This window comes from Tachysurus fulvidraco, chromosome 4 (genome assembly GCF_022655615.1).
Source record: "Tachysurus fulvidraco isolate hzauxx_2018 chromosome 4, HZAU_PFXX_2.0, whole genome shotgun sequence".
NCBI classification, from domain to species: domain Eukaryota; kingdom Metazoa; phylum Chordata; class Actinopteri; order Siluriformes; family Bagridae; genus Tachysurus; species Tachysurus fulvidraco.
Genome location: NC_062521.1, coordinates 3,026,228 through 3,052,874, shown reverse-complemented (window position 1 = coordinate 3,052,874; position 26,647 = coordinate 3,026,228). Strand labels below are relative to the sequence as shown.

The 26,647-nt window shown below is 40.8% G+C and overlaps 1 protein-coding gene across 3 annotated transcripts; it reads right to left on the bottom strand.

Annotated features, from left to right (window-relative positions):
- Positions 1-1,390: 1,390 nt before the first annotated feature.
- On the bottom strand, positions 1,391-20,409 carry LOC113655358 (rab11 family-interacting protein 2). 3 transcript variants are annotated; one of them, XM_027165864.2, is made up of 6 exons: positions 20,191-20,409; positions 19,294-19,876; positions 11,125-11,537; positions 10,066-10,393; positions 8,172-8,265; positions 1,391-5,489 (listed from the first exon to the last, which is right to left on the bottom strand). In XM_027165864.2, exons 2-6 carry the CDS (start codon positions 19,644-19,646, stop codon positions 5,259-5,261), a joined length of 1,419 nt encoding a protein of 472 aa, XP_027021665.1. In that variant the 5' UTR covers positions 19,647-19,876; positions 20,191-20,409; the 3' UTR covers positions 1,391-5,258. The 3 variants fall into 3 exon arrangements, with proteins under 3 accessions (XP_027021665.1, XP_027021663.1, XP_027021664.1); XM_027165862.2 differs by having other exon boundaries at positions 20,052-20,193; XM_027165863.2 differs by lacking the exon at positions 20,191-20,409 and adding an exon at positions 20,034-20,183.
- Between the last annotated feature and the right edge of the window lie 6,238 nt (positions 20,410-26,647).

Here is a 26,647-nt window from a genome sequence, read left to right as displayed (position 1 = left end):
TTTGTTCATGCCACGTGCCTAGAATACGGTCAGGAATTTCAGATGAGGTGAGTCATAAATAAACGTGTGGAAGAAAAGTAAAAAATCAAGGGAGATCCTACATCATTGTAATAGTGTCACGTACTCTACAGAATTCTTGCGTTTCGAGTGTAAAAAAACACGTAAAAATGATTTATTCTGTGGGAAATAAATCTTCTTTTCTAAACGACTCACTGAGTAAGAACTGAATCAGAAAACGTGAATATGGTTGAAGTTCCATGAAGTTAAATACTGAAAGTGATTAAAGTGATAACAGTGAAGTTCAATCACAGTATCAGGTTTTTTTTGTATTTATTTTTTTGCATCTTAAGAAAAATAAATAAATAAAAAAAACACTAAAACAAACGACGAGAACTAGAAATTTATAAGGCAATGAAAATCGTTGCATTAACGTTAGTTTCGGAGTGTTGGGATTTTTTTTTTTGCATGTACAAGATTATATTTTTCATATTTCTGCATGAAAAGAAGACCATCCGAAGGTTGGGAAGTGCTTTACATAGACATCGTAGGAAAATTCTGACTTTTTTTGGAACTTTTCTCGTAAAAGCCCTTGGTAGTAACATAGCAACAAAACCTATCGAAACGCTGATCATAAAAAAAAATTAACATCATAACATAAAAAAAAAATCATCCACAAGCAGAAAAAGCATCAATTCATTGAATGGAAAAGTTGGAATTAAAAAGCTGTTTTGGTTTTAGAGGATGGAGAGAAGTTAAAAATTGTGGAATGGAGCAAGTTCATAGTCAATCAGCTACAAAATCAAACAGTATCACGTGCAAGTTTCAAAACGATCATCCAAAGATTTTAAGATTTTTGTGCAGGGAAATTTGAGACATTGTTTTTGTCACATGATGCCTCGGGGTCAATTAATATTCAAAACTCAATTGGGCGGAAGGTGTCAAACCTGTTTTTATATATATTTTATATAAGTTTTGTAATAGAGAGTTTTCACTTTCTAATATATTACAGTTTCTATGGCAACAACATTCTCAGAGATTTATATAAAGCAGGCATTCTGCATACCGTAGATATTTTGAAAACGTAATTGTCAAAACGATGACATTTTCTGCGAGACCTTTATTTATTTATTTATTTTTGCTATTAGGTTTGTTTTTTTTTTGGTTTTTTTTGAAAGGAGTCTCCAGTGTCAGCAGGGATAAGTGATATCAGGAGAAATATTGTTTCGTGGATGTTTCATAACAATGAGTACAAACAGATTTAAAAAAAAAACAACGCAAAAATAAATAAATTTAAAAGCACAACGTTCAGAAAAAAATAAAAGATTTTGTAGCATAGTGAAAGAAGTGACATCACATGGATAGACTCACAATACAATAATAAATACAAATCTCAAGAAAGGCGATTTAATGAATGAAAGAAAGAAAGAACGAAAGAAAAACACGTAAATATACCACATGATAGTATATTTATACAGCTGAATGGACAGAACCCGGAGTAACACTTTCTCTTTAACACACTGACAACTGATCAGACAAATATGGTTTAGAATCAGCATTACAGTATATTCACAAGAAACCGATTCCTCGCGGTGATTACAGGCATCGTCGATTAATCGAAATACATTCAGTTTAAAACAGCAGCTCCGTAACAAAGATGCATAGTAAATAAGAAAAAAAAAAGAGAGAAAAAACCAAAAACAATGGAAAGATAAAGTATCAACTGTACACGTAAGTCCTGCGTAAATGTCCACACGATCGGTCAGGATCAACAGCTGGACCGGACAGATGTTTGACAGACACGTGGAAGGCAATTCTTCACGTCCAGATCGAGTCAGCAGCCGAAACTTTTGTTTACAGTGTCAAATTTCGCTTTCAAATAAAACTCAAACGGCGTACACATCGGAGAAATACTGCATTTTGGTTGCAAATATTTCAACTGATAACAAATGAAGAAAAAAAAAAAACCACACACAAAAAAGACAATATCACACAGTAACACTGCAGGTGGCACTAACAAAGTGTGCAAATCAGGACATAAACCCCATGTAAAATTTCTAACCCAACAGGAAACTTACAGCACTTACAGTACAGTTGCTTCGGTTGGATAAAAAAAATTCTGCTAAAATGTTTTAAATCATTTGATTTTGATCATATCGAAGACATATTAAAGTTAGGTAAATAAATAAATTAAAAAAAACAGGAAATTTATCTATTCGTTTTTGTTGTTGTTGTTTAATACCTGTTTTATCCATTCAAATCATTCTTCTTTATGTTTACTTCCATATATTAACTACTTATTCCATTCTACTGATAGAAGACTTTTTATCCGACTGGTATGAGATTGTTATTTTATTTATTACATAAAAAAAAAAAGATCTGAAGGAAAGCATGAAAATAATTCCAAAAACTTGCCCTTATTTCAAAACATCTGTTCCATAAAACATACGGCTGCAGAAGATACAGCAACCAGTGATCATTTAAGGGCTGTGCTACCAACACCGCTTATTTAAATAAAATAAAATTAAATTTGGAAATTTTTGAAAAAAAAGAAAAAAGAAAAAAACCTTTTAGCAGTATGACCTCATCGTATATATATATATATATATATATATATATATATATATATATATATATATATATATATATATATATATATATAAATAATAGTGGTTTAAACCATAGCAGTAGTTTAATAGGTTATAACCTTTGATCTCTTTATATGATGTGATCGTATGATGTCCTGATACGATACTGTCCGACTTTCTGGCTTTCACATTTATCCCATAAAACACTGTGTAAATAAAATCCCCCCTCACAAACCTTAAAGCCAGTATTGCACTTAAAAAAATTAAATTAAATTAAATTAAAAAAACAAATAAGCCAATGAAATTCAATCGCCTCAAACGATCGTCTGCATGTTTTGGTAGCTAAATTTTTTTAAGTTCCTAATTAAAATTGCATACTGTATGCGGAAATAAAGTACTTTTTAAAACACAATGTTTGGATTATGAATACTTTTTAAGATTTTAAAAATCGTTATTCTGATAAATCGCCGCCGCGGTCCGACGGGCGAAACGTGCAGCTTAAAAGATGATTTTGTGTTACTTCTTCATGCTCGATCTCAGATCTCTGGCACATCGAGGCATAAATCTTTTAGAAAATGCACTCGACCTGATAAAAAGAGACTTGGATTTGATATAATTCTGTAAATTTAAAAAAGATGTATATCTAATTTTGAAATGCAACAACTGCATTATTTCAATTTAGATTCCTAAGATTAAAATTAGAAAATTTGCACACAAAAAAAACCAAACCAAAACAAAACAAAACAATTCAAATTCCACCAATCGACGCTCAAGAAATGGGAGGGGGGGGGGGAGTGTAATTATCTGAATTTTGTATCTTTTAAATTAAGACATTTACAAAACGGTTAATTCTGTAAATTTAAAAAAGTTGTATATCTAATTTTGAAACGCAACAACTGCATTATTTCAAATTAGATTTGTAAGATTAAAATTGAAAAATTTGCCAAAAAAAACCCAAAACAAAAACAATTAAAATTTCAAATTGAATTCACTTCCTAACCTGAGAAACACAAAATCAGCGCTCAAGAATTGGGGGGGGGGGGGGGGGGTTCTGACTCTGAATTTTGAATCTGAATTTTAAATTTAAACCTTTACAAAAAAACTGTATGATATTTTTAAAAAATTGTTTCATTCATGCGTCATTTATGAGTTTAAATACTGAGTAGTGTAACTCTGCATCGGTCCAGTGTACGGCTTCATAAGTACCGAGAATTTATTTATATATTTATTTATTTTTATGAATTTCGTACCCGCCTCGAAGACTCATCGGTAATAGACGTAACTGACAGTAGTGCTAACATTTCTGCAGAGGTGCCGTTGTTGCTAGGAAGCAAATCCTAGAAGGCAGAGAGCGCAAAAAGAATTTAAGAAAGAAAAAAAAAAAAAACATTTCTATGGCATGTTGTTGGAACAGAGTGCAAAATTCTCTCTCAAAATTGTTTTTGTTCGTTTGTTTTTCAGACATGTATCAAAAGTTTGGCTTCTTAATAGTAAGCGGCTTCTCTGTTTTTTCCACTTGATTTCTATTGGCTCACAAGATTGACAGATCAAAAGTTTACTGGCTAACGTCGCTGTGAAGCAAAAGTAATGGCACCTTTCACCTCCTGCATCGTTTCCCATTCCATGAAACGGTTCTCTGTCAAATTTTTTATAACGTTGATCAGATTTCGCAAATTCTACAGTGCAATCATAAATATTGGCACCTCTGTATCTCTAACTGAAGCATCGTCATCTGTGATGTGACCCTCGTACCGAGGAACGTATGCAGGGACTTAGATGGGTTTCAGCTCCGTTTCACAATACACAGTGCAGTAACCATGTTTTATGGGCATCACAGTAAAATACATGCTCTTTAAAGTAAACACAACAAACATCGCTCTTCCTCGAAAGCCCTGTAACAACCGTTCACCTCCGAACCCGAAGTTCTACCCTCTCGCTCGTACAGCTCACGAAGGTGAACGATGAGGAAGACACGGCAACATGAATGTTGAGTATCGACATGATTCATAAATGGGAAAAGTCTTAATGAAGTGGTGTATGTTGTGAAAGAAAAAATATTATTGAAGTGTTGTTGAAGTATTATGAAAGGTCTGTTCATACTGTGTCAATTAGCCTCTCACAGTCTGTTTCGGTGTGATCTCAAGCTCGGTCTCCAAAAAAAAAAGAAACTGTAAATATTTATGCGGTAGCCTGGGAAACCGTTCACAATTTTGACGTCGTCTACTACATATATAATAATAATAAACTTGGTTACACCCAAATGTGAAAGGGGATAAATTCTATTTGATTTCAACCGTAACTTCACGGACATCTTTACAGCCGCCGATCAACTGAATCGATTCTGGTTCATCAACAATTTGTGTTTGCTAGCTACGCGGCATTTTTTTTATGGACAGATTTTTTTCTCGTCATTTGTTGCCCGCGGAGACATCTGATGGGTTTTCCCACACAAAAGGCAGAAGAAAGTATTTACAAACCTCAGTGTACAAACAACAAACTACATCATAAAAAGTTCTTAGCCAGTTTCTGGCGTTGGCACAAAAAAGTCCTCCGATCGCCCACCAATTTTTATAAGGTCGTACAATCTCGAGTCTTCGAGTCCTGAATAACATGTAAACGAAGAGAAACGTGTGATTATGACATCACCGTTTTCCGGGACGCCGAGGTGGACGTCTATTTCTTGGTGATCTTCCCCGCTTTCCTCTTGGGCTCGTACGGCGTCCTCAGGATGCTCGGCGTCTCCTCCATGACACGGACCAGCAGGTTGTCAATGTAGTCCTCCAGCTCGCGGATGTGCGCGTCCTTCTTCTTCACCACCTCCTTCTGCTTGACCAGCTCCTGCACCACCTCCTCGAACGACAGGTTGCTGTATGCCGCCATGCTGCTCTGGAGCTTTTCGGCCTCCTGAGAAGAAAAGAAAAAAATTAACGACAAAAAATAAAAATTAGTGGGATACCATGACCATGACGTCGTCGTGTACAGCGGTATAGCGAGTCGCGCCTGAGATTCAGCTAAACCTGATACCAAATAAACCCTAACAGGAACCAAAGAATACCTGCTTTAGGAAAATAATCAACAATTGGTTTGTGCGACAGTGTTTTATCAATGTGTTATTTTGTCTTTTATTACTAAGAGCTCATTCCTGAATAATCTAAACATTAGTTTTTGTCCGTTCATAGCTACATGTAAAGGTAGTTCCAGCATCACTTATGCTAACGGCTATAAGCAGTTGTAAACACCATCCCATACGCATCATTATGTAAACAAACAAAAAAACAAAAAGATACCATTAGCTTGTGGCGACAAAGCCGCAAAGTTCCGAATCATTCCACTGTCGGAAAACTGACACTTCACCTGTTACACAGCGCTGACCCCGGAGACTCCTTCCAGAAGATTCCAAGTAAAAAGTCTCCTCCTCCTCCACAAAACTGTTCAGCAATCTCTTTATTTCAAGCGTATGTATTTACATCTACTGGGTCAGGGACTGAATGAAGAATACAAAAAGTCTAAAAACTCTTTGGGAGAAAAGATACAAGACTTCTTTTGTAGGTTCGTACTACGGAAACAATAACGTATCAGAACGAGCGCATGAACTCACGCCTACTGATCTTCTGACCAATCAGAATCAAGCATTCAGCTGCGTTATCGTCAGATCTAAAGAGGAGAAGCCGAATAAAACTTGGAAATAAACCTTTCATGGGGAAGAAAAATGTAGGAAAATTTCACAACATCCCATAAGATCTGAAGTGTGAGATAACACAAATGTAACTCAGCAAAAAAAAAAAAAGAACTAATAACGTGTCGGCGCTTTATGAAAATAAATGTGTTAATTCATTAAAATGCACTTTAAACGAATGAGTCATTGGGAGGTTCGGTCTCTCTTTCTCTAGGGTTGATTAAGGAGCTCTTCTCTCCTCAGAGTTTATGGGAGATGGATGAGTGTTCAGATTTGTAGGCCTTTCCACCGAGCCTTCGCCTGACCCGGGACCTTGACTCGTTCAGCTGACAAGTGCAACAATTAAGATTAGCCTCATGCGATAACAATAATAAAGATAAAGCTACTGACATTCCTTTTACTTTTCCCTGGGGAAACAACAAAGACTTTTCAAGCTTCATAAAACTGCCAAAAGCGAAGACTACAAAAGAACGCTGTAATAACTTCTTAAGGTTTGCTGGACGCGCTGCTGCTTTTGTTCACCCTCGGATTCGACACTTGTTAAGAAAACTGTCATGATCTACACAGACGTGGAGTCGGATGACTGTCGCTCGCTAGCCAAGAAAAACCTCCAGCCACAAATTAAAGCCATCGGCGGAAAAAAAAACCCAAGAAAAAAAACAAAACAAAACAAAAGACGGGAGGAGTGGAGAAGTGAAAGGGAAAGGACGCCGTGTGAAGCAGAAAAGTAGCGACCGTGAACCGGAGAAGCGCTGACGAGCGGATCTGCGAGGAGCCACGAGATAAGACCTGCACTTCGCATTCTCCAGTTGTCTCATTACTGGAGCTAATGAGGGCCTTTGCGCTGGGAAATGTAAAACCCGAGTCCTTTGAAACGGCGCGACCCGGCGTCCTCCCCCTCGCGTTTTTAATTGGGTCCTTTCGCAGACGTGCCGCCAGGAAAGCCATTTTCAGCGCTGGTAACCATTTAAACAACATTTCCGTGTCTGTCTCAGCGAGCTAAACGCTGCTCCATGCCAGACGTAATGACATTAACCATTATTACAATTACGACAAGCCCTTGTTTAACGCCGCCTGCAGTTTGACCCGTCACATCAGCACCAAAATGCGCATCGTCTTCCATCTTCTGGCCCAATTATTCGGCGGGTAGCGAAAAAAAAAGAAAAAATCAGAGAGACAAGAAGCAGAAACACGTTAATAACATCGCACCATTTCAAATTACACGCAGATCAAAGATGATGGTTGGCTATTTCGCTTGTTAATTAGATAAATGCTACTCCAAGCGAAGTGTCACGAGCGAGACCGTGCCAGAGATCTGCGACGGCTGCTGCAGCTCTGTCCATTAAACGAGTAATTAAAAGTTTTGGCAAGTTGGAACTTTTTTCGATCTAAATACAAAAGAAGGAGGGGGAAAAAAAACAAAACAAACAGAAAACCAAACAACGCTACTTTTCGCTGTAATCACGTAGCGAGCAAACGTAGGAAAGTGACAGAAATATTCCTAAGAAATCAATTTATTGATCGATTATTTATTTTGCTCTTATTACCTTAGAGAGAGAGAGAGAAAAAGAGAGAAGAGAGAGAGAGAAAACAAGAGGAATATGAAATTATTTTGCTCCTATAACAAATAATAACAGTAACTAACTTGTTTAATTTAATAACCTTCGGTATAACCATAGATGAACAGAAATCACAAAAATGTTCATTAATAAACCTGCAAATTGCCGTGACGAGGAATAAACGACTCCGGGGGGCGCTGTTCTAGTAACGTAATTAATCCCAAAGTGGATTATTTTCCAGTAAAACATTTAATAACGCCCTCAGACGACTCGACTACTACAGTAAGAATCGACTACACACGTTTACACAAATAAATAATTTAAAAATAAATAATAAAATAAAACCCTTACCGTCTCTCTGACGATCTTCTTTCCTTGTTTTTTCTCCGGGGAAACGTTTTTCTTACTCAGGTCTTCGTTGCTGCCGGGTTTTTTTGCATGGTTACTGCAAAACAGAACAAGAGGAAACACTCACACACACACTGATACAAAATCACACCCTGATAATGAATGATAGTGAAAGGTTGTGGGGTTTTTTTTTTGACGAATGATCATAAACGTGTCATAAAGAGACACAGGAAGGAAATGGCTGTTACCAAGAATTGATTTCTGGTCATTCGACCGCATTAAAGACCGGTTTAAACAGAGTAGTGAAAAAAAAAAACGTATGTAAAATGTTTCATTAACTTGATCATAATGAGACACGAGACCTGGGAACCAAAGAGATTTTTTGATTTTCAAAACTTTATAATTTCTAAAGGGGGCCTAAAAGAAGTCTCCAGTGTATTCTGCTTCTTCTTCTTATAAAAGTTAGGATAAGTGTATATGTGGGTTACTAACATATTGTTCCGAAAACATCCACCTACAGCTTCACTGCTCACTCTGACTGGACTCTACACTGTTAACAGCACCTTTTCTCCTCCAAGTTGTTGTTCCTTCACCGGACTCCAATGCTTAACTGACTTGTCAATCTTTCTAGCAGATATCAGTACAGGGCCTTGAGACACCCATGTTACAGCTCGACCTGCATGGGTGGAAAAATCAAGGCTCTGACTTCAAACATGACGTCTGATTTGACCCCCAGACCTGCCGCCGGATCTGAACCCTGACCTGCCGCCGGATCTGAAACCTGACCTGCCAACGGACCTGAAACCTGACCTGCCACCAGACCTGAAACCTGACCTGCCGCCGGATCTGAACCCTGACCTCCCGCCGGACCTGAAACCTGACCTGCCACCGGACCTGAAACCTGACCTCCCGCCGGATCTGAAACCTGACCTGCTGCCGGATCTAACCCTAGACCTTTTCGCCTTATCTAACCCTACACCTTTCGCGGGATCTGACCCGAGACCTGCCACTGGATCTGACCCGAGACCTGCCACTGGATCTGACCCCAGACCTGCCACTGGATCTGACCCCAGACCTGCCACTGGACCTGACCACAGACCTGCCACTGGATCTGACCCCAGACCTGCCACTGGATCTGACCCCAGACCTGCCACCGGATCTGACCCCAGACTTGCCACCGGATCTGACCCCAGACCTGCCACCGGATCTGACCCCAGACCTGCCACCGGATCTGACCCCAGACCTGCCACCGGATCTGACCCCAGACCTGCCACCGGATCTGACCCCAGACCTGCCACCGGATCTGACCCCTTGTCCTGCCGCTGGACCCAGACCTGATGTCAAATCTAACCTCAGACCTGCCACTGGATGCAATGCCAGATCTATCCACAGACCTGCCATTGGGTCTGATGCCGGACCGGATGCTGGATTTGACCCCAGACATGATGCCAGATCTAACGCATGTCCAGGATATTTTATAAACCTCACAAGTACCCAAATTTCTACCACATTATTGAAGTAGTTAAGTAGATTCCTTGTTGTATGATCTTACTTCAGGTTTTGAGGACAAAGCTCCACGTTAAACATTTCAAGACATTTTCCATTTTATTTCATAAGTATTTGAAGTTATGTTTGGACTGTTGCACTGCTTTTATTTACAGCGACTCGAATTCTTCAAGTTTTTGTCTACTTGTTAACAGGTATTTTGTTTCCATCCAGGTGGTTTCTAGTGTCTGACTTTTTTTTTTTTTACCAGACACAAAGTCTGATTCTAATCTTCTGTGATCTTTCACAAATTCCAACAATGTACATAACCCTAATCAAGGTCTTTACTTAGAAACTGTGAATCAAACTTTAGTACACACCTAAAGAAGGTGTGTTTAGTGAACATGTGTACCTGGGCATGTGATGTGGCAAGAAGGGGTTAGTATCACTTTCAGTGGTGAAAGGATTCGTGAAGTGATGAAGGTCCCCTGAATTTCCTGCTCGTCCTCCGTTACTCGTCTTCTTCCCCTCCTTCTTCCCCGTCACACGCTCCAGCAAGCTGACCTTCTCCTTCTTCTCCTTTTTGTCCCACAGCTGCCCGTGGTCTGACTCGAAGGGGTTGCGATTGCGGGGGAGCGTGGCGGATTTCTGTGGCATTTCCGGAAAGGGGTCGCCCGCCATCTCGCCATCTTGGTAACCGGGCATCTCGCTCTGAGAGCGGCGATGAGGATTAACGCCGTCTGAATCAGAGACATAAAAAAAATTCAGCAACTTGATCTAAAAATGATAAAGATAATCTAAACAGGAAGGAATCGTTTATTTGGATAGGTTTCCTGGTAAAACTGCTACAGCGTGGCGCTAGCGCCGCTGGATTGACACACACCTTCTTCTAATTAGTTATGTTTTCGACATACTTGTACCCTTTTCCACAGGCCACAGATTCTGTACAGAACCTCATAACTCAGTAGAGACCCTTGAAATTAGAGTTGCCTTGTAGCAACACTACAAATATATTTCCATGTTTATGTAACCGACGATTTTCTGGTCTTACAATTAGATATAAAAATAAATCTATAGGAAGCAACTACCGTTTTAGTCAGTCAACGAAACCTGAAGGCGACAACGGAACATACAGGCGACCGTCCGAGATTCCACAGCAACTGTCTAGCCACGACTTACCAACAGCCTACAACTGTACTGCAACCACATGTCAACTAAATGACGAATGATATCCATGTGAAACTGAATAGCGATCGCCTAGCAACATCCTAGCAACCGGCTGAAAAAACATAGTCATCTAGAAAAACCCTACTGACCACAAGGAATACCACAGCAACCAGCTGGCAGTACCCTAGCAACCACCTCACTATACTACAGTATATATATATATAGAGAGAGAGTGTAACGGACATTTAGACGTCCTTCATCGTGCCACATGTTAGAAAGGGAAGGGAAGGTGCACCGCTCTCACCGCTCTCATCCATGGAGTTTACAGAGTCCGTCTTGGGCCTGAAGTGCGTTCCGACTAGATCGGACATGGAGTGGGCGGCTGAGAGTTTCTGAGCCCCTGGGAGAAGTGAGTGTTTGGGTTTGGGCTCCAGATTAGCAGTCTTGAGCTGACGTTTTGGGTCTGATTCGTTCTGCGGAAGCTGGGATTCGGCGTCGCACTGCGCCGAGCGAGGCAAGATGGCCGAAGAGGCGTCCGAGTCGTGCTTGCGACCCTTCACCTTGTCCTTGAGCTTGGAGAACGGTGAGCGTGGCTTGTCCCGCATTGACAGGTCAAACATGCTGGCCGTCATATTGTTCCTCACGAACTGGATGCTCACCTGGATCTTCCCACGCTCTTTTTTCTTCTTGCCTAGACGCGAATCCAGGGTGTACCAGCTGAGGAGAAAACAACATATATACATTAGATATGATTAAAACTCTGGAAACTCATATTTGCCATCCGATCATAAAAAAAATATATTTATATATATTAGGGCTGGGCAAGTTAATGCGTTTTTATCGCGTTAACGCATTAATTACTTGACGCCGACAATTAGTTTATCGCGCGTTAACATACTTTTTATTTTAAAAGTCTGTTGCTCACTGCGTTTGAATACACATAGATAGACTGTAATAATACAACCGAATACAACACAAACCATGGGTCACAGGAGGGGGTGGGATGTTTATCAGTAGGCTACCGACTGCTTGGGATGAGCGTCATCACGCGTCTCAACCAACGAAAGCATTTGTTGTGTGCCTAATAGAGCTACAGCGCGAAACAGAAAATATCTGGTGCGAACAGAAAAATGGAAAAAGGTACCGAAAAGGTGCTATTTGTAACCACTGCAAAGCTGAATTGTCTTATCATCGGAGTACTTCGAGTCTGAAGTATCACTTAAATGCAATGCACACCGTTGATGCCAGCAAATCACTCAAACTAAACAAAACGTGAATGTTTTATTTATACGTTAATGTTATATTTACTTTGATAACATTAATGTTTAAGTTAAGATTTACAAGAAGTGTTAACTGCTACTAACTTTTAACTGCTGTACAGAAGCACTTTATTTGTTTAAAGTTTTGACAAACCGAATGTTATTGCACTTTTGTTCATACAGCAGTACTTAGAAAAGAATAAAATTATGTAATACACTACTTTTGATTTCATTATTGAATTTTGCACATGCTGCGATTAATCGCGATTAATCACAGAAAAATCATGCGATTAATCGCGATTAAAATATTTAATCGTTGCCCAGCACTAATATATATATATATTTATATATAAATCGCTTGTGGGTACAATCGACCATGGGGGGGTATGACGTGGCCTGACATACACTACAAAAGTGTCTTTCAATCATGAAACTTCACGTAGGTCTACAGATCCGGAGCTGTTAGAGCAGACGTTAACGCTGAAAAAAAGGAGGGAAAAAAAAGAAAGAAAGAAAGAAAGAAAGAAAGAAAGAAAGAAAGAAAGAAAGTGATCATCAGCACCAAAGAAGCCTTGGTGTGTGACAGAGCAGTCAATTACTCATCTTATATGAGCGAAAGTGCATTTGGGCTTCGTGAAATAAAAGCGAAACCGCCCTCTTTTTTTTTTTTAATGTTCCGGCAAAAGTACCACAATGGAAAGTGCCTCCTCTTCCAAGGCCGATGTATAATTCATAAAAAGAAAAATACAAAAGGGCAATATGTTTGTCGGCTGAGAAACCCAATTTCACCTCACCTAAATCCACAGACTAGTCCATTTGAAATGCCTGAGAACGCATATTATAGTGGGGATAAACATAATTCCCTGGTAACTGCGTTGGTTCGAGGCACATAAAGAACGAGAAATAAGACGCCCCCCATTCCCCCAGATCCTGTTTGCTTAACCTCTCCTGCTTTCTCCCCTGGAAGTAATGTGATTGATGCTATAACTCGCCGAAAAGAAGGTGACATTTGCACAAATCTGGCCTTTGTCCCCCCCTCCCCCCTCGCTCCTCACGCCAGCATCAAGAGATTATAAAGAGAAGAATATTTCTGGATGGCAACATAAATTACGCCGCAGTAACGGCTTGTTTAAGGCGCTCGGGCAGACTTCCGCCAATAAAGACGCGGGTGGAATCGCTTCAGACGCCGTTATGGTGGGAAACGCCGTCGAGCCAGAGTGCCATCGAACTGACGGCTTAAGCAGAGAGAGAGAGAGAGAGAGAGAGAGAGAGAGAGAAAGAGAGAGAGAGAAGGATAATAATAATAATAAAAAAAACATTACATCTTGGTTATATGAGCGCAAGACGATTTGGCACAAAGTATACAGACACATAAAAAGATCTGTCTAGCACGATGGATTCTCTTTTCCATAAGTAGATCCGGGAAGGTGTTCTACTTCAAAAGCTTTTCTTCAAGTAAAACAATATGTTGCTGGGTTCTGCACATAACCTTCAAAAGGTTCTCCCCAGATGGACAATCTTATATGGAGAAGATCTTGTATGGCGGCTAGATGGTGTGGCAACCTTTAGAAACTTCTTTGCTGTACTTTAACATTTTTCCCCCAATCATCTACCACCTCCTGGAGAACTCCTCCTGCCTTTTTCTTTAAAAGGTGTCTGTAATGGTTCCTTGGGTGGTTCTAGACTAAAGGTTTTCTACACGGAACCGTATCTGAGCCATAAGCCGTATGTGGTCAGGTTCTAACACAGACCATCCTTAAGGTTTCCCCAACATTGGAACAAGGAAGAAAATTTTTAGATTTGTTTCTAAAGAGCATATTTAATCGATCAAAAAACCGTCGCAGGCTATACAGTAGATCCCGAGAAGGTCCGAGGAAATAATGAAGGATTTTTTTTTTTTTTGGAGTGTTAGCTTTAAAAAGACGCTATAGTGAAAATTTTACATGTCACCAGCATCCATGGTGGAGCTACACACATGTGGACAACCTTTAGTGCTTTAGTGCTTTTTATTTATTTATCTATTTATTTTTCAATCAATCAATCTATCTAGCTATTTATTTACCCCCCCCCCCCCCCCCCTGAAATGGATCAGAACAATATAATGTACAGCTCTGACATGGTGCAACAATTTAAAAAATAATACATAAATTAATAAATTAATTAATAAATACTAGCCACTTGTTACGACATTTTGAATTCGTTCTTAAAATTATTATAGATCTTAAATTATTATAGAATTATGAGTACAATTTGACGTAAACTTATTAACTTTATTTATTATTTGTATTTATTTATTTATTATATATTATTTATTAACTTTGAAGTATTTCTAGATTTATTTACATTGTTTTATTTTGATAAAATTCTTACTTTTTAATTCAAGTTCTGTTTAACTTTGAGATTAAAAAAAAAATGATAAGGAGTGACACACTTTTGTTTTCAGCATCAAATGCAAAACCTGATTAACCTGACTATACACACACACACACACACACACACACACACACACACACACACACACACACACACACACACACACACACACACAAACCTGGGTTTGGTATGTCAGGGACAGTCTGGCATGGCATGTGTTTTTTGGCTGTGCTGCACGGTAATATCTGGCGATATCTACATCTGACCTGGAGTTCATGATGACCTGGCTCACAACTCAGCCTTCAAATTAATCCCTAATAATAAAATTTACAGGATCCTTCTTTTTAAACCGGGGTATTTAAATATCTAAATCGTCTGAGATAGTAATGTTTTTGTTTTTCTCTAAATCGAGGCGAGGCCGTGCTTTTCTCCGCACGTGGGCGTCAAGGACGAGATAAAGCTCGGATCCGCAATCCTCCCACGCCGCACGGCCTGCTGGGAAAATTCCCACGCTGGACGAGCGCAGGTGCATGATAATTAGACCCCGTGTCAGAGTAACCCTGTGTTCAGTTCAGTAAAGTCCATATTTAACTTCATTTAACTTACAATTAACGCTAATCTTTTTATTTTTGCTCGGTTTTCTATTAACTCGTAACCGCTGACAGACTTCCCCAATTAAACGGCTACACGCAAACCCGAGTGTTTTTAATTAAAGACTAAAGACAGACCAACAGTAAAATTATTGGCACCCTTTGAGAACATTATATGCCATGCCTCTAAGTTCTGATAACTCAGTAAGCAGAACAGCTCCTGCTTCTAAAATAAAACGGGAAGCAAAATGTTTCAGTGTCTAATAACAAAAAATGCTAAAAGTCCATGTGATAAAATTTGTAAATATGAAGGGAAAAAAATATATATATAAATATATATATATATAAAAAAAAACAGGGGCACGGTGGCTTAGTGGTTAGCACGTTCGCCTCACACATCCAGGGTTCGATTCCCGCCTCCACCTTGTGTGTGTGGAGTTTGCATGTTCTCCCCGTGCCTCGGGGGTTTCCTCCGAGTACTCTGGTTTCCCCGTGACCCGAGACGTTCGGATAAGAGGTAGAAAATGAGTGAGTGAGTGAGTGAGTTACAAAACCGGTTAACAGAAGTGTGGGACAGTGGAATATCTGCTGAATGAGTGTCTTAAAATGTCCAAAATAAATTTGTAATAATAAGAAGAAACTGAATATCAAACAGTAACTATGGGGGGGTGCCAATACTTTTGAAACAGGCCTAACCGCCGTGTTCGCCCTTCAAAAACCGCGTCAAGGACACAGCAACGTCTCTTATATTTAGTCTCAAAACATCACTTGTTCCATGCTATTTATGGTTTGCACAGAACATGGAAAAGTCTTTAAGGAAGTTGGGGAAAAAAAAATCCAGCTATTAAATCACCAGGTCAGTGAAAAAAAAAAAGAGGACCAGGAAGTGCAGCTCGGTACCGAACCCCGGACTTCCTGTGTGAGGTGGCGTGAGAACGGCTGTGCTGCTCTCCCTCAGTCGTGAAGGAAGTGAATGAACCTGAAGGTTTGTTTAAATCTCATGGTGACATCGTTAGTTTTAATAACAAAAACATGTGATGTGAGTAAAAGGGGGAAAGCTGTGTGTGTGTGGGGGTGGGGTGGGGGGTTAGAAAAGAGAAAACAAACAAACAAACAAACAAACAAACAAACAAACAACTGTGTGAATAAGAACACAAATGACAACCGATTGCTAGGAACAATGGCACTCGGATGTGAAATCCACCTTCATCATCATCATCATCATTATCTCGACCTGTGCTTGGAAGGAGTCTCCAGTTCCGGTGCTTTAAAATGACGTCAGAACCGAGGAGTTTTTCCTCGCCGTCGTAATCGTTTTACGGAAAAAAAAGGAAACAGGAAGGAGCGAGCTGCTGGAACGTAAGCGATAACGGGAAGTAACCTGTTTCCGTGAACGTTCCACGACATCGCGCGTAACTCCGACGTAACTCGCTGGACAGATTTTTATTATAAGGAAATAAACCCGCGAGAGCTTGTTATCTGTAAATAATAAACACACCCTGAGCTGAAGTTTTCGTACATATCATCGCCCTTACAGAAGTAGGTCATGATCAAGTCAGAGTGAAAGTTTTGGCACCCACTAGCCCTGCTAACTGCTAGACTATAAATAGAAGTAAGTAAGAAAGACTGTGCATTATCCGGAACAGCCCGAACAGGAAGTCAGATGTGTGAACGCTCGGCTGCGGCGGTTTGTCGACGCAGGTCCTCTGAGGATAATCCACCTGCTATTCAGCGAGGCCAGACAAACCGGCAACAGATCTGAATTGTTCTTAGAATGATCCTCACCTGACTTGTTCATCTGCTTACAATTTCGGCTCGGAGCGGGCAGGCGTGTCGTGCCATCACGCGCAGGGGAAGACCGTAGGTGTTGTACTACAGATCAGAAGGTTGTGAGCTCAAATCCCAGGTCCACTAATCTGACACTGCAGGGCCCCTGAGCAAGGCCCTTAACTCTCAATTACTCAGTTGTATAAAATGAGATAAAACATGTATAGAACTCTCTCTTAAATGCCGTGAATATTATTTCTTAGCGATTTCTAGCTACGTTTAATATTGTGGAATGAAGCTAGAACCTGTAATCACTAATGTTAGAGCGACTAGAAGCAAGCCTTGCTTCTCATGTTAGAACCCTTGCAGGTTTGCCCCTGAAACCGGAGACTCCTTCCCTTGAAGTAATGTTAATAACAATAACAAAAAAAAACTATATCTGCGTAGACCGTTACTATAGAAACCATAATATTACTCAGTCTCTCCAGGATTTCATTTTTTGCAGGTTCGGAGCCCAGACACACGGTGTGACATGGTATGTGGTAGCTCAGTGGTTTGGCTACTGATCGGAAGGTCATTGGTTCGAATACCAGGTCCACCAAGTTGCCACTGCAGGGCCCCTAAGCAAGGCCCTTAACCCTCAATTGCTCAGGTGTATAAGAGTGTCTGCTAAATGCTGTAAATGTAAATGTGATGTCACCACGACAGAAGTTCCGCCCTCTTACATCATCGATATGATGATGTGCCTTCACTTGTAAAAAGAAGAATCAATTGTAAAAAGAACCCATGCTGGAAATTTGATCCAATGGTAAAGTTTTCTTTACATTTGATTTTCTTTAAAGCTACAACGATCAAAAAAAAGGAAAGAGAGGAAGGAAACGACGATGTGGTGTCATGGACTCGGGTGAGGTTTGGAGAAATTGCAGCATTACTGTGAGCCAAGAGCGATGGACAAAGAGAAAAGGTCTGAAAAGTGCTGCTTCGGTCTGTACCGTTGACCTCGTTAGTAGAGTTTCTCAACGCCGGATTCGCTGCCAACGCTTTCTCACTCGCTCTTGTGAAAGAGAATGAAAGATTTCCAAATGTGTTTAAAAAAAAACAAAAAACTCAGCAATGAAATTCTTGAAGACTTCCCTATAAAGCGCGGGACAATACGGCCGGCTACATAACACGACGATCGGGATAAATCCGTTACGTTAGCAAACGCTTCTCGTGTGATCGTCTTTGTGTTTGTTTTTTCGCAGCTGATTTGATTTAATTGGAATTCTAAATATTACTTCTTCCGTTCTGCGTTTGTTGATTTTTATACACTTTAAAAGTGCACTTCCAAAAGTATTGGCAACCCGCCTTTACACATACCACAAATGGTATCAGCACCCTATCTAACCACTCATCTCCAAAAGTATCGGTACCCTCTCTGCCTCTTTAAATTTTTTTATTATTATTATTATTATTATTTTATTTAATCTGTAATCAATCATTTTAAATATCATATTTTTTTATAAAAAAAAAAAAAAAGAAAAAAGAATTCAATTAAAAAAACGTTAATTTTTAATTATTTCATATATAATTTTAATATAATAATTCGATATTTTCTTTAAAAAAATTATTCAACTAAAAGTAGTTTTTTTCCCCCCGAGGAACCAAACTCACGGCTTAAGTTTTTTTTTTTAAATCATCTTCTACAACCTTGAAACCATTTTTTTTAAAAAACCACAATTTCAAGTTGTTGTTGTCATCGTGACCCACAAAGACAGACGGAAATCTCCGAACTCTGCACTTTTCTAGACTAGAACCGAAGAAATTTCCTCTGTTATGTCGTTGGGCCACTTTTTCTCAACACACCAGGTAAGTTTCTCTCCGTTTCGAAACAGGAAACAAGGCAGACATCCTACACAATGTGAGCATGACTACAGTGGGGAAAACACCCGTTCTCAGCCGGCATCTGATGTTTAAAGTGGTTTACCACGGGTAGACCGAGCTGGGGTGAAAATATACTTTCTCTGAAGTGACATGAACATAATTTTGTAGCATCATCATCACCTGCTACAGGACGTGTGTTTTTAGAAAAGGTCGGCGAGTGGGTGGGGAGTTCCTATGACTCAACAGAAAGCTTCGCTCTGACACATCAGCAGCCTTCCTTTGCTTTTCCAGTCAACTAGGTCAGTGCTTTCCAGTGCAGGGTTCCCCGGATGATCCGTCGCCGCTCTGTCGAAGCTCGAATACACAAGTTAAAGAAATTAAATGTTTTTGGGACTGTTTTTTATATATTTATTTTTATTCTTCCTCTGCTTTGTTCCCGTTATCGCGAACACGATATCAAGTGTAAACAGTGGTTCTCTCATCAGCTTCCCTTTTTTTTTTTTTTTTTTTTTACTCTGAGGGGAAAAAATACAAGACTCCTTACGTTACTTAGAAACGACGACTTTTTGTCCGTTTATACAAACACGGTTCCAGGTTTTCCTACAAAGTGGAATCACTTACTTGATTTTCTTGCGTTCCTTGTTGTCAAACACCTCGTTCAGGTTGACGGATTTCTGGCCCAGGAATTTGTCCATCCCGACCAGAGACCTGTGCATCACGACGAGACACAGCTCATAAACCTCGGGGTTGCCCTCCACCAGCAGCCCTGGAAGCTCGAACGAAGCCTCTTCTCTCCACATGGGATTCAGCGTCTTCTCCGCCACCGACGTGGAGTATTTCTCCTTCCCGAGCTGGATGATAGTGTAGGCGTCATTTGTGCCGTTCTTTCCCTTCGCCTGGAGCTCTGCGGCTTGAAGGACCGTCACTTGGACGTGCGTTGGGAACCATTTCTGTGACTGCACAGCCAGGGACATGGTGACAGACGTGGGGTTTTAACGGTGTTCAGGACTAAATACTGTGCTTCATGGCGTGGATCAAGAGTGTTACATAATACACTATAGTGTTGTTACTGGAAAGCCAAATGTTACCAGTGCACCAGTGGAAATAAAAAGAGGTCCAGGGTCATGTGCATGATGGTTCCTCACTTAGGCCATGGCATCACAAGCATCTCCACCTTCCAGGCATCATTCACACCAACAAGCATCTTGAACAGACAAAGAAAACAAACCATTCCTTATTCACAGCACTTCACATCAACGCCTATGATCTTATACATCATGAGATATTTATTTCACTTATAGAAACTGATTTACATGAGAGATCAATAACATTAAGAACATCAATAACACACACGTCTTCACCTTTAAATCATTACTCACGGGCTATGAAGGTCTCATGTACCTCGCTTCGTCTGGCTTCCTTCAAACACCGCACAAAGGTTATTTTTTGCCCCACAACAATTCAACTTACAGCCTTATAACGAGACAGTCCGAAACCCAAAGCGTTATCTTTCCCCACCTGTATTCGCGCAAGTCCCGCCTCCTGCTCTGAGATTCGCTAGCAGTCTATCGACAGGAACATTTGTCCAATCAGAGCACTGACACGACCGGCCAACGGCATAGCGCAGAAGGCGGTATTAATCAGAATACGGGTAGGGATTATAAAAAACGCCCTAAATCGGGACTACACAACTTCCTGCTTCCGTGTTTCCGTTCCTGTCGTCACGAGCTAGAGTTCAAACTCCTCCTCCGTTGCCGTGGAAACTGGCAAATCTTCTCGAATGTTTACGTTCAATTTTAGATTTATATCTTAATTTTTTTTTTTTGAAACGAATAAAAAAACAACAACTATGGAATAAAAGTTGTTTTGTTTTAATAATTCGCATGTTCTTGTTAAGAAGGAGAAAAAGAAGGAGAAGAAGAAGGAGAAGAAAAACAAACAAACAAACAAACAAACAAACAAACAAACAAATAAAACAACAACAACAACAAAAACAATAATAATAATAATAATAATAATAATAATAATAATAATAATAATAAACTAAAAGTTACATTTGAAGGTTAAAAATAAAAATTTTCTAAATTATGATATCACAGCAGGGGGCACGGTGGCTTAGTGGTTAGCACGTTCGCCTCACACCTCCAGGGTTGGGGGTTCGATTCCCACCTCCTCCTTGTGTGTGTGGAGTTTGCATGTTCTCCCTGTGCCTCGGGGGTTTCCTCCGGGTACTCCGGTTTCCTCCCCCGGTCCAAAGACATGCATGGTAGGTTGATTGGCATCTCTGGAAAATTGTCCGTAGTGTGTGTGTGTGTGTGTGTGTGAGTGAATGAGAGTGTGTGTGTGCCCTGTGATGGGTTGGCACTCCGTCCAGGGTGTATCCTGCCTCGATGCCCGATGACGCCTGAGATGACGCCACGGCTCCCCGTGACCCGAGAAGTTCGGATAAGCGGTAGAAAATGAATGAATGAATGATATCACAGCACTAAGCGTCTTCCTGCGGACGTCTAGGGGATCTTGGACATGTGGACAGCACTTTTCACCAGAAACCACAAGTTTTCAATAAACTATTTCAAAACATCCGGTTTCTTTCTCCTGTCCATATTTAACTCAGTGTAGTGTTATAAAACCCATCCGCAGCCGAGGCCTAACCACCTGGCAGAAGCGGCCGAGTGGCTGCATGTACTAGTGTTTATAATAAATTTACGGATAACAGGAATAAACCTGATTGTGTGTCTGTTTCATGGATCAAAGGGTAACGAGTCTGTAATAAAATCTTGCATACATAAAAAAAATCTATAAATCAATAAGAGGCATAAAACACTTGATCGTACCAGTCAGAGTGTTTTAATCCTTATATCACATGTCTGCTTGCCATTATTCATCACACAGACACACACACACAGACACACACACACACACACACACACACACACACACACACACACACACACACACACACACAAACAGACACACACACAGACAAATAGACACTCACACATACAGACAAACACACACTCACACACACACACACACACACACACACACACACACACACACACACACGCACACAGACAAAAACACACACTCACACATACAGACAAAAATACACTCACACATACAGACAAACACACACTCTCTCACACACACACACACACACACACACACACACACACACACACACACACACACACACACACACACAAACACACACACACACAGACAAATACACACTCACACATACAGAAACACACACACACACACACACACACACACACACACACACACACACACACACACACACACACACACACAGACAAACACACACTCACACATACAGAAACACACACTCACACATACAGAAACACACACACACACACACACACACACACACACACACACACACACACACACACACACACACACACACACACACACACACAGGTCAGTGGATGTAGTGACTGCTATTGATATTGACAGAATCTCATGTTCTGCCCAAGTGGGGACTCTGAAGTGCAGATATGTTTTTATTTGAATAAGCATATAGAGACACAGACACACACACACACACACACACACACACACACACACACACACACACACACACACACACACACACACACACACACACACACACACACAGGTCAGTGGATGTAGTGACTGCTATTGATATTGACAGAATCTCATGTTCTGCCCAAGTGGGGACTCTGAAGTGCAGATATGTTTTTATTTGAATAAGCATATAGAGACACACACACACACACACACACACACACACACACACACACACACACACACACACACACACACACACACGCCAGCCACTCGACACGTCCACATTAACCAAACACACATGCTCTCCCCTATTCCTTCGTAGGGCCGTGACGTGACTACATGCCGGAGTCAGAGACACGAGCTCGGCCCATCCATCACACTAGATTATAACTCTTATCTGGAGTGTATCTCCGAAAGAAAATGGCTTCGGCGCAGTGAAATATGAGGTTGTGTAAAATGTGTTTCGGACAGTTTAAAACGAGGAGGAGACGTAGTCTGCGCCATTTTGAGTCAAAGCCTCGTCTCGTGCACCGCCGAACAGCTGGAGGAAGGTCTGTGTGAAAAATAGAGATGCGGACGAGGATGATGAATGGAACCAGGCGGAAAAAACAGAACACGGATCTGGGTTGTTACTGTACGTGGTCGGTGTAGATATCTAGGTTTACAGTCCACGATTACTCAACCGGAGGACGCCTTAATCCCAAAAGACTCACAAGTCCAATCCAATCCAATCCAAGAATATTTTACCGTTAATGAAGAAATCTGATACGATTTTACACTTCCTGTAAAATGGACTCAGATCCGTTTGGTGTCTGACGCTACTGTACGTCTTTAGATCTGGACTGGAACACCACAACAGCTCAAAAATCACTTCTATAAATCCTGCGGAAAAAAAACAACAACGACTCAGACGTTTTTATTCCCTTTCATTCATCCCGAATTCTATTACGCCGCGTTCACATTATGCGATTTTTCTCAACCTCCAGCGTCACAGATTTACGCGGGATCCTGCGGGAAGTGGCTGCTTTTTTAATAAATCAGTTGCGGCGGAGCTTTAAAAAGTTTGGGGGGTGAGGGGGGTGGGAGAAGACTTTTGGGAAAAGCACACAAAAAGCAGTGGCAGTGAAAATGAGGCTTGGTAATGAGTCGGAATAAGGAGACGTACGACAATTAAAACTTTTTCAGGAGATTATTAGCTGACCAGGATTGTCGTGGAAGTCTGTTTTTTTTTTTTTTGTTTTTGTTTTTTTTAGATCAAGAACGATTAAAATACGAAGAACGTAAACTAAATCTTGATTAGCGCTGGAAATGAGATGTCAGGGTTGTCTCGGCAGAATGGCATCAATTTTTGTCCTACGAATGGCAAGTAAAATCTAGCCAGCTCCAAACACCAACATGCGGTCATTTTTGTTTACTCTGTTGACAGTAAGCACGATGAACCGTGTCGGTTTGACGCTACTCGCTGTACTCGGGGTTAAGGAGAACGTCCAGAGGTTGACGCAGCATTTACTTTGGCTTTGCCATCAATTCCAGATGTTGGGTGTCGGGGTCCGCCGCACTGACACCGGAGACTCCTTCCAAAAGTGGTCTTCTTACAGAAAGCTTTGTCGGAACAACGGTTATTTGTTTCTGAGAAGAATTTCTTTACTTGCTAGGCTTGTAGTCTTAATAAATAAAACTTTTCCAGCTCCAGCTTCCTCTCCGTGTCTTCACGTCCTGAAACGTGACCCTGACACGACCCACTGAACTACTTTTAAGTCTAATAAACTAAAACCAGCTTCACGGAATAAAAGCTTTTATTTTGCCACATGTACATTATTCTGTAGCACAGTGAAATTCTTTCTTCACATATCCCAACTCCCGTGAAGCAGAAAGGGTTAAGGGCCTTGATCAAGGGCCCAACAGTGGCAGCTTGGCAGCGATAGGGCTTAAACCCTGATATACAATAGCTTCAGTGCTGTGAGCAACATCCACACAGGGTCACGACCCTTTCTCCTTAATTTGACAATTTGTCAAACATTTCCATGCTCTAGCATTTGAAGAATTAAATGTTTCTCTGCAGCTGGAGTGCGATAAAAACAGACATCCAAAAAGATCCCGCATTCCAAGCTCACCTGCTTCCTTTTATTGTTCCGCGCCGACGTGCGAGCGGATTAAAAAAAAATAAATAAAAAAATCCATAGAAAAAAAAAAGATCTACTTTCCGAAAGAAACAAAAGTAGGCTCGTCGTAAAGTGTCCGATATACGAGAGGAACCTGCAACATCCTCGCTCGCTCACTCTCTCGCTCGCTCACACACACACACACACACACACACACACACACACACACACACACACACACACACACACACACACACACACACACCTGGTTCTGCTTTACATCAGTTCCATCCAAACATCACTTGTGTTACATTTATTAAACACTTTTATGCATCTCTGGCTGCAAGATTGGACCATCTGTTAGCACGGGACAATATATCCGCCGTCCAAGTGCGCAGAGGGAGATGGGATTCAGCCCCAAAGTGCCAGGGCCATGAGATTGATTTAAGAGGCGGCGCTTTTTAGCCCCGTTTAGATCTCAGATGAAAATGTAATTAAAAAAGGAAGAAAAGAAGAAGACAAAGAAGAAGAAGAAGAAGAAGAAAAAGGAGGGAAACACACAAATCACAGAGAGTTCAGGCTCGGTGGAATGCACAGGCCTCGCTGATATATGGAGCTGCAGATGTGCGAGTGGCTCCTGAAAGGTGAGTCGTCTGGAGCACGATTTTGATGTTTTATTTGAATATTACTTAACCCACGTGTCCTGATCACTACGTCACGTGCGGACGTCTCACTGCCCCGAACAGATGCTTTAATTAATGCAGTTTAAAAAGTAATAGAATCTTACATCAAACACACTGTTTATGAAAGGAGGCACAAGGTCTTTCACCTGCTTGAGGATCCTCATAATAACAGGTGTGTGTGTGTGTGTGTGTGTGTGTGTGTGTGTGTGTGTGTGTGTGTGTGTGTGTGTGTGTGTGTGTGTGTGTGAGCGATTCTTTATTTTTTTTTGGTCCATAAACCGAGGACAGAAACTCTTGACTCTGACATGTCCCTCTGTAGATGATTGTTCTCTCTCTCTCTCTCTCTCTCTCTCTCTCTCTCTCTCTCTCTCTCTCTCTCTCTCTCTCTCTCTCTCTCTCATTCATCTTCTACCTCTTATCCGAACTACTCGGGTCACGGGGAGCCTGTGCCTATCTCAGGCGTCATCGGGCATCGAGGCAGGATACACCCTGGACGGAGTGCCAACCCATCACAGGGCACACACACACACTCTCATTCACTCACACACACACACACTACGGACAATTTCCCAGAGACGCCAATCAACCTACCATGCATGTCTTTGGACCGGGGGAGGAAACCGGAGTACCCGGAGAAAACCCCCGAGGCACGGGGAGAACATGCAAACTCCACACACACAAGACGGAGGCGGGAATCGAACCCCCGACCCTGGAGGTGTGAGGGGAACGTGCTAACCGCTAAGACACCGTGACCCCCCCAATTTACATAATTAAAATGAGTAAATATTAATATTTAATTGTAAAATAATTATTAAATAGATTCACTCTGCTTTATGATATATATATATATATTACTATTTTTATGTGTCATGTTCTACACCCAAGAGAAAAATTTTATCAGTTGTAGTATTAAAGCCAACCCGAATCACTCACTGTTCTTCCATAATGTGACGTATTTATGAGTGAATGAAGATCTTCAGTTCAGTCGTTTTTATCTACGACTGGATGATGATGATGAAGATGATGATGATGTTGGTGAATATTTTTTCTCTGTCCACACTAACACCAATCACTTTGATAAACGTGTTTGTTTCGCCGACACTCGCGGTTTCCCTCACTACTCTTTCTCAAATGTTTCCTGTCCAAAAAACAGAACTGGTGCATGCTGGGACTGCGGACCGGGCGTCTGACCTGTGACCTGTGAGCTGTGTCTGTATTTATTGTTTGTTTTCACATCATGAACATGGTTTTGTGCGTGCTGTAGTGTTGATGTTACTACAGTGTATACCACACTACACATACTAACTGTACATACTGCATGGTCTTACACACACACACACACACACACACACACAACATACTAACTGTACATACTGCATGGTCTTACACACACACACACACACACACACACACACACACACACACACACACACACACACACACACACACACACGCCTTTTTTACATACTGTATATGATATACACAAGACATACATTGTACTACTAGACTTACAATAGATATACATGTTTGTAGATATCTATATTACTTGATATACCATAGACACACACACACACACACACACACACACACACACACACACACACACACTAACATAATACATAATACAATACATAA

Coding starts and splice junctions, on each gene's coding strand:
- LOC113655358 (XM_027165864.2), bottom strand. CDS start 19,646: ATGTCCCTGGCTGTGCAGTCACAGAAATGGTTCCCAACGCACGTCCAA. Junction 8,266..10,065: donor TTGCCACATCACATGCCCAG/GTACACATGTTC, acceptor TCTGTTTTGCAG/TAACCATGCAAAAAAACCCG. Junction 5,490..8,171: donor AGAAGATCGTCAGAGAGACG/GTAAGGGTTTTA, acceptor TTTTCTTCTCAG/GAGGCCGAAAAGCTCCAGAG.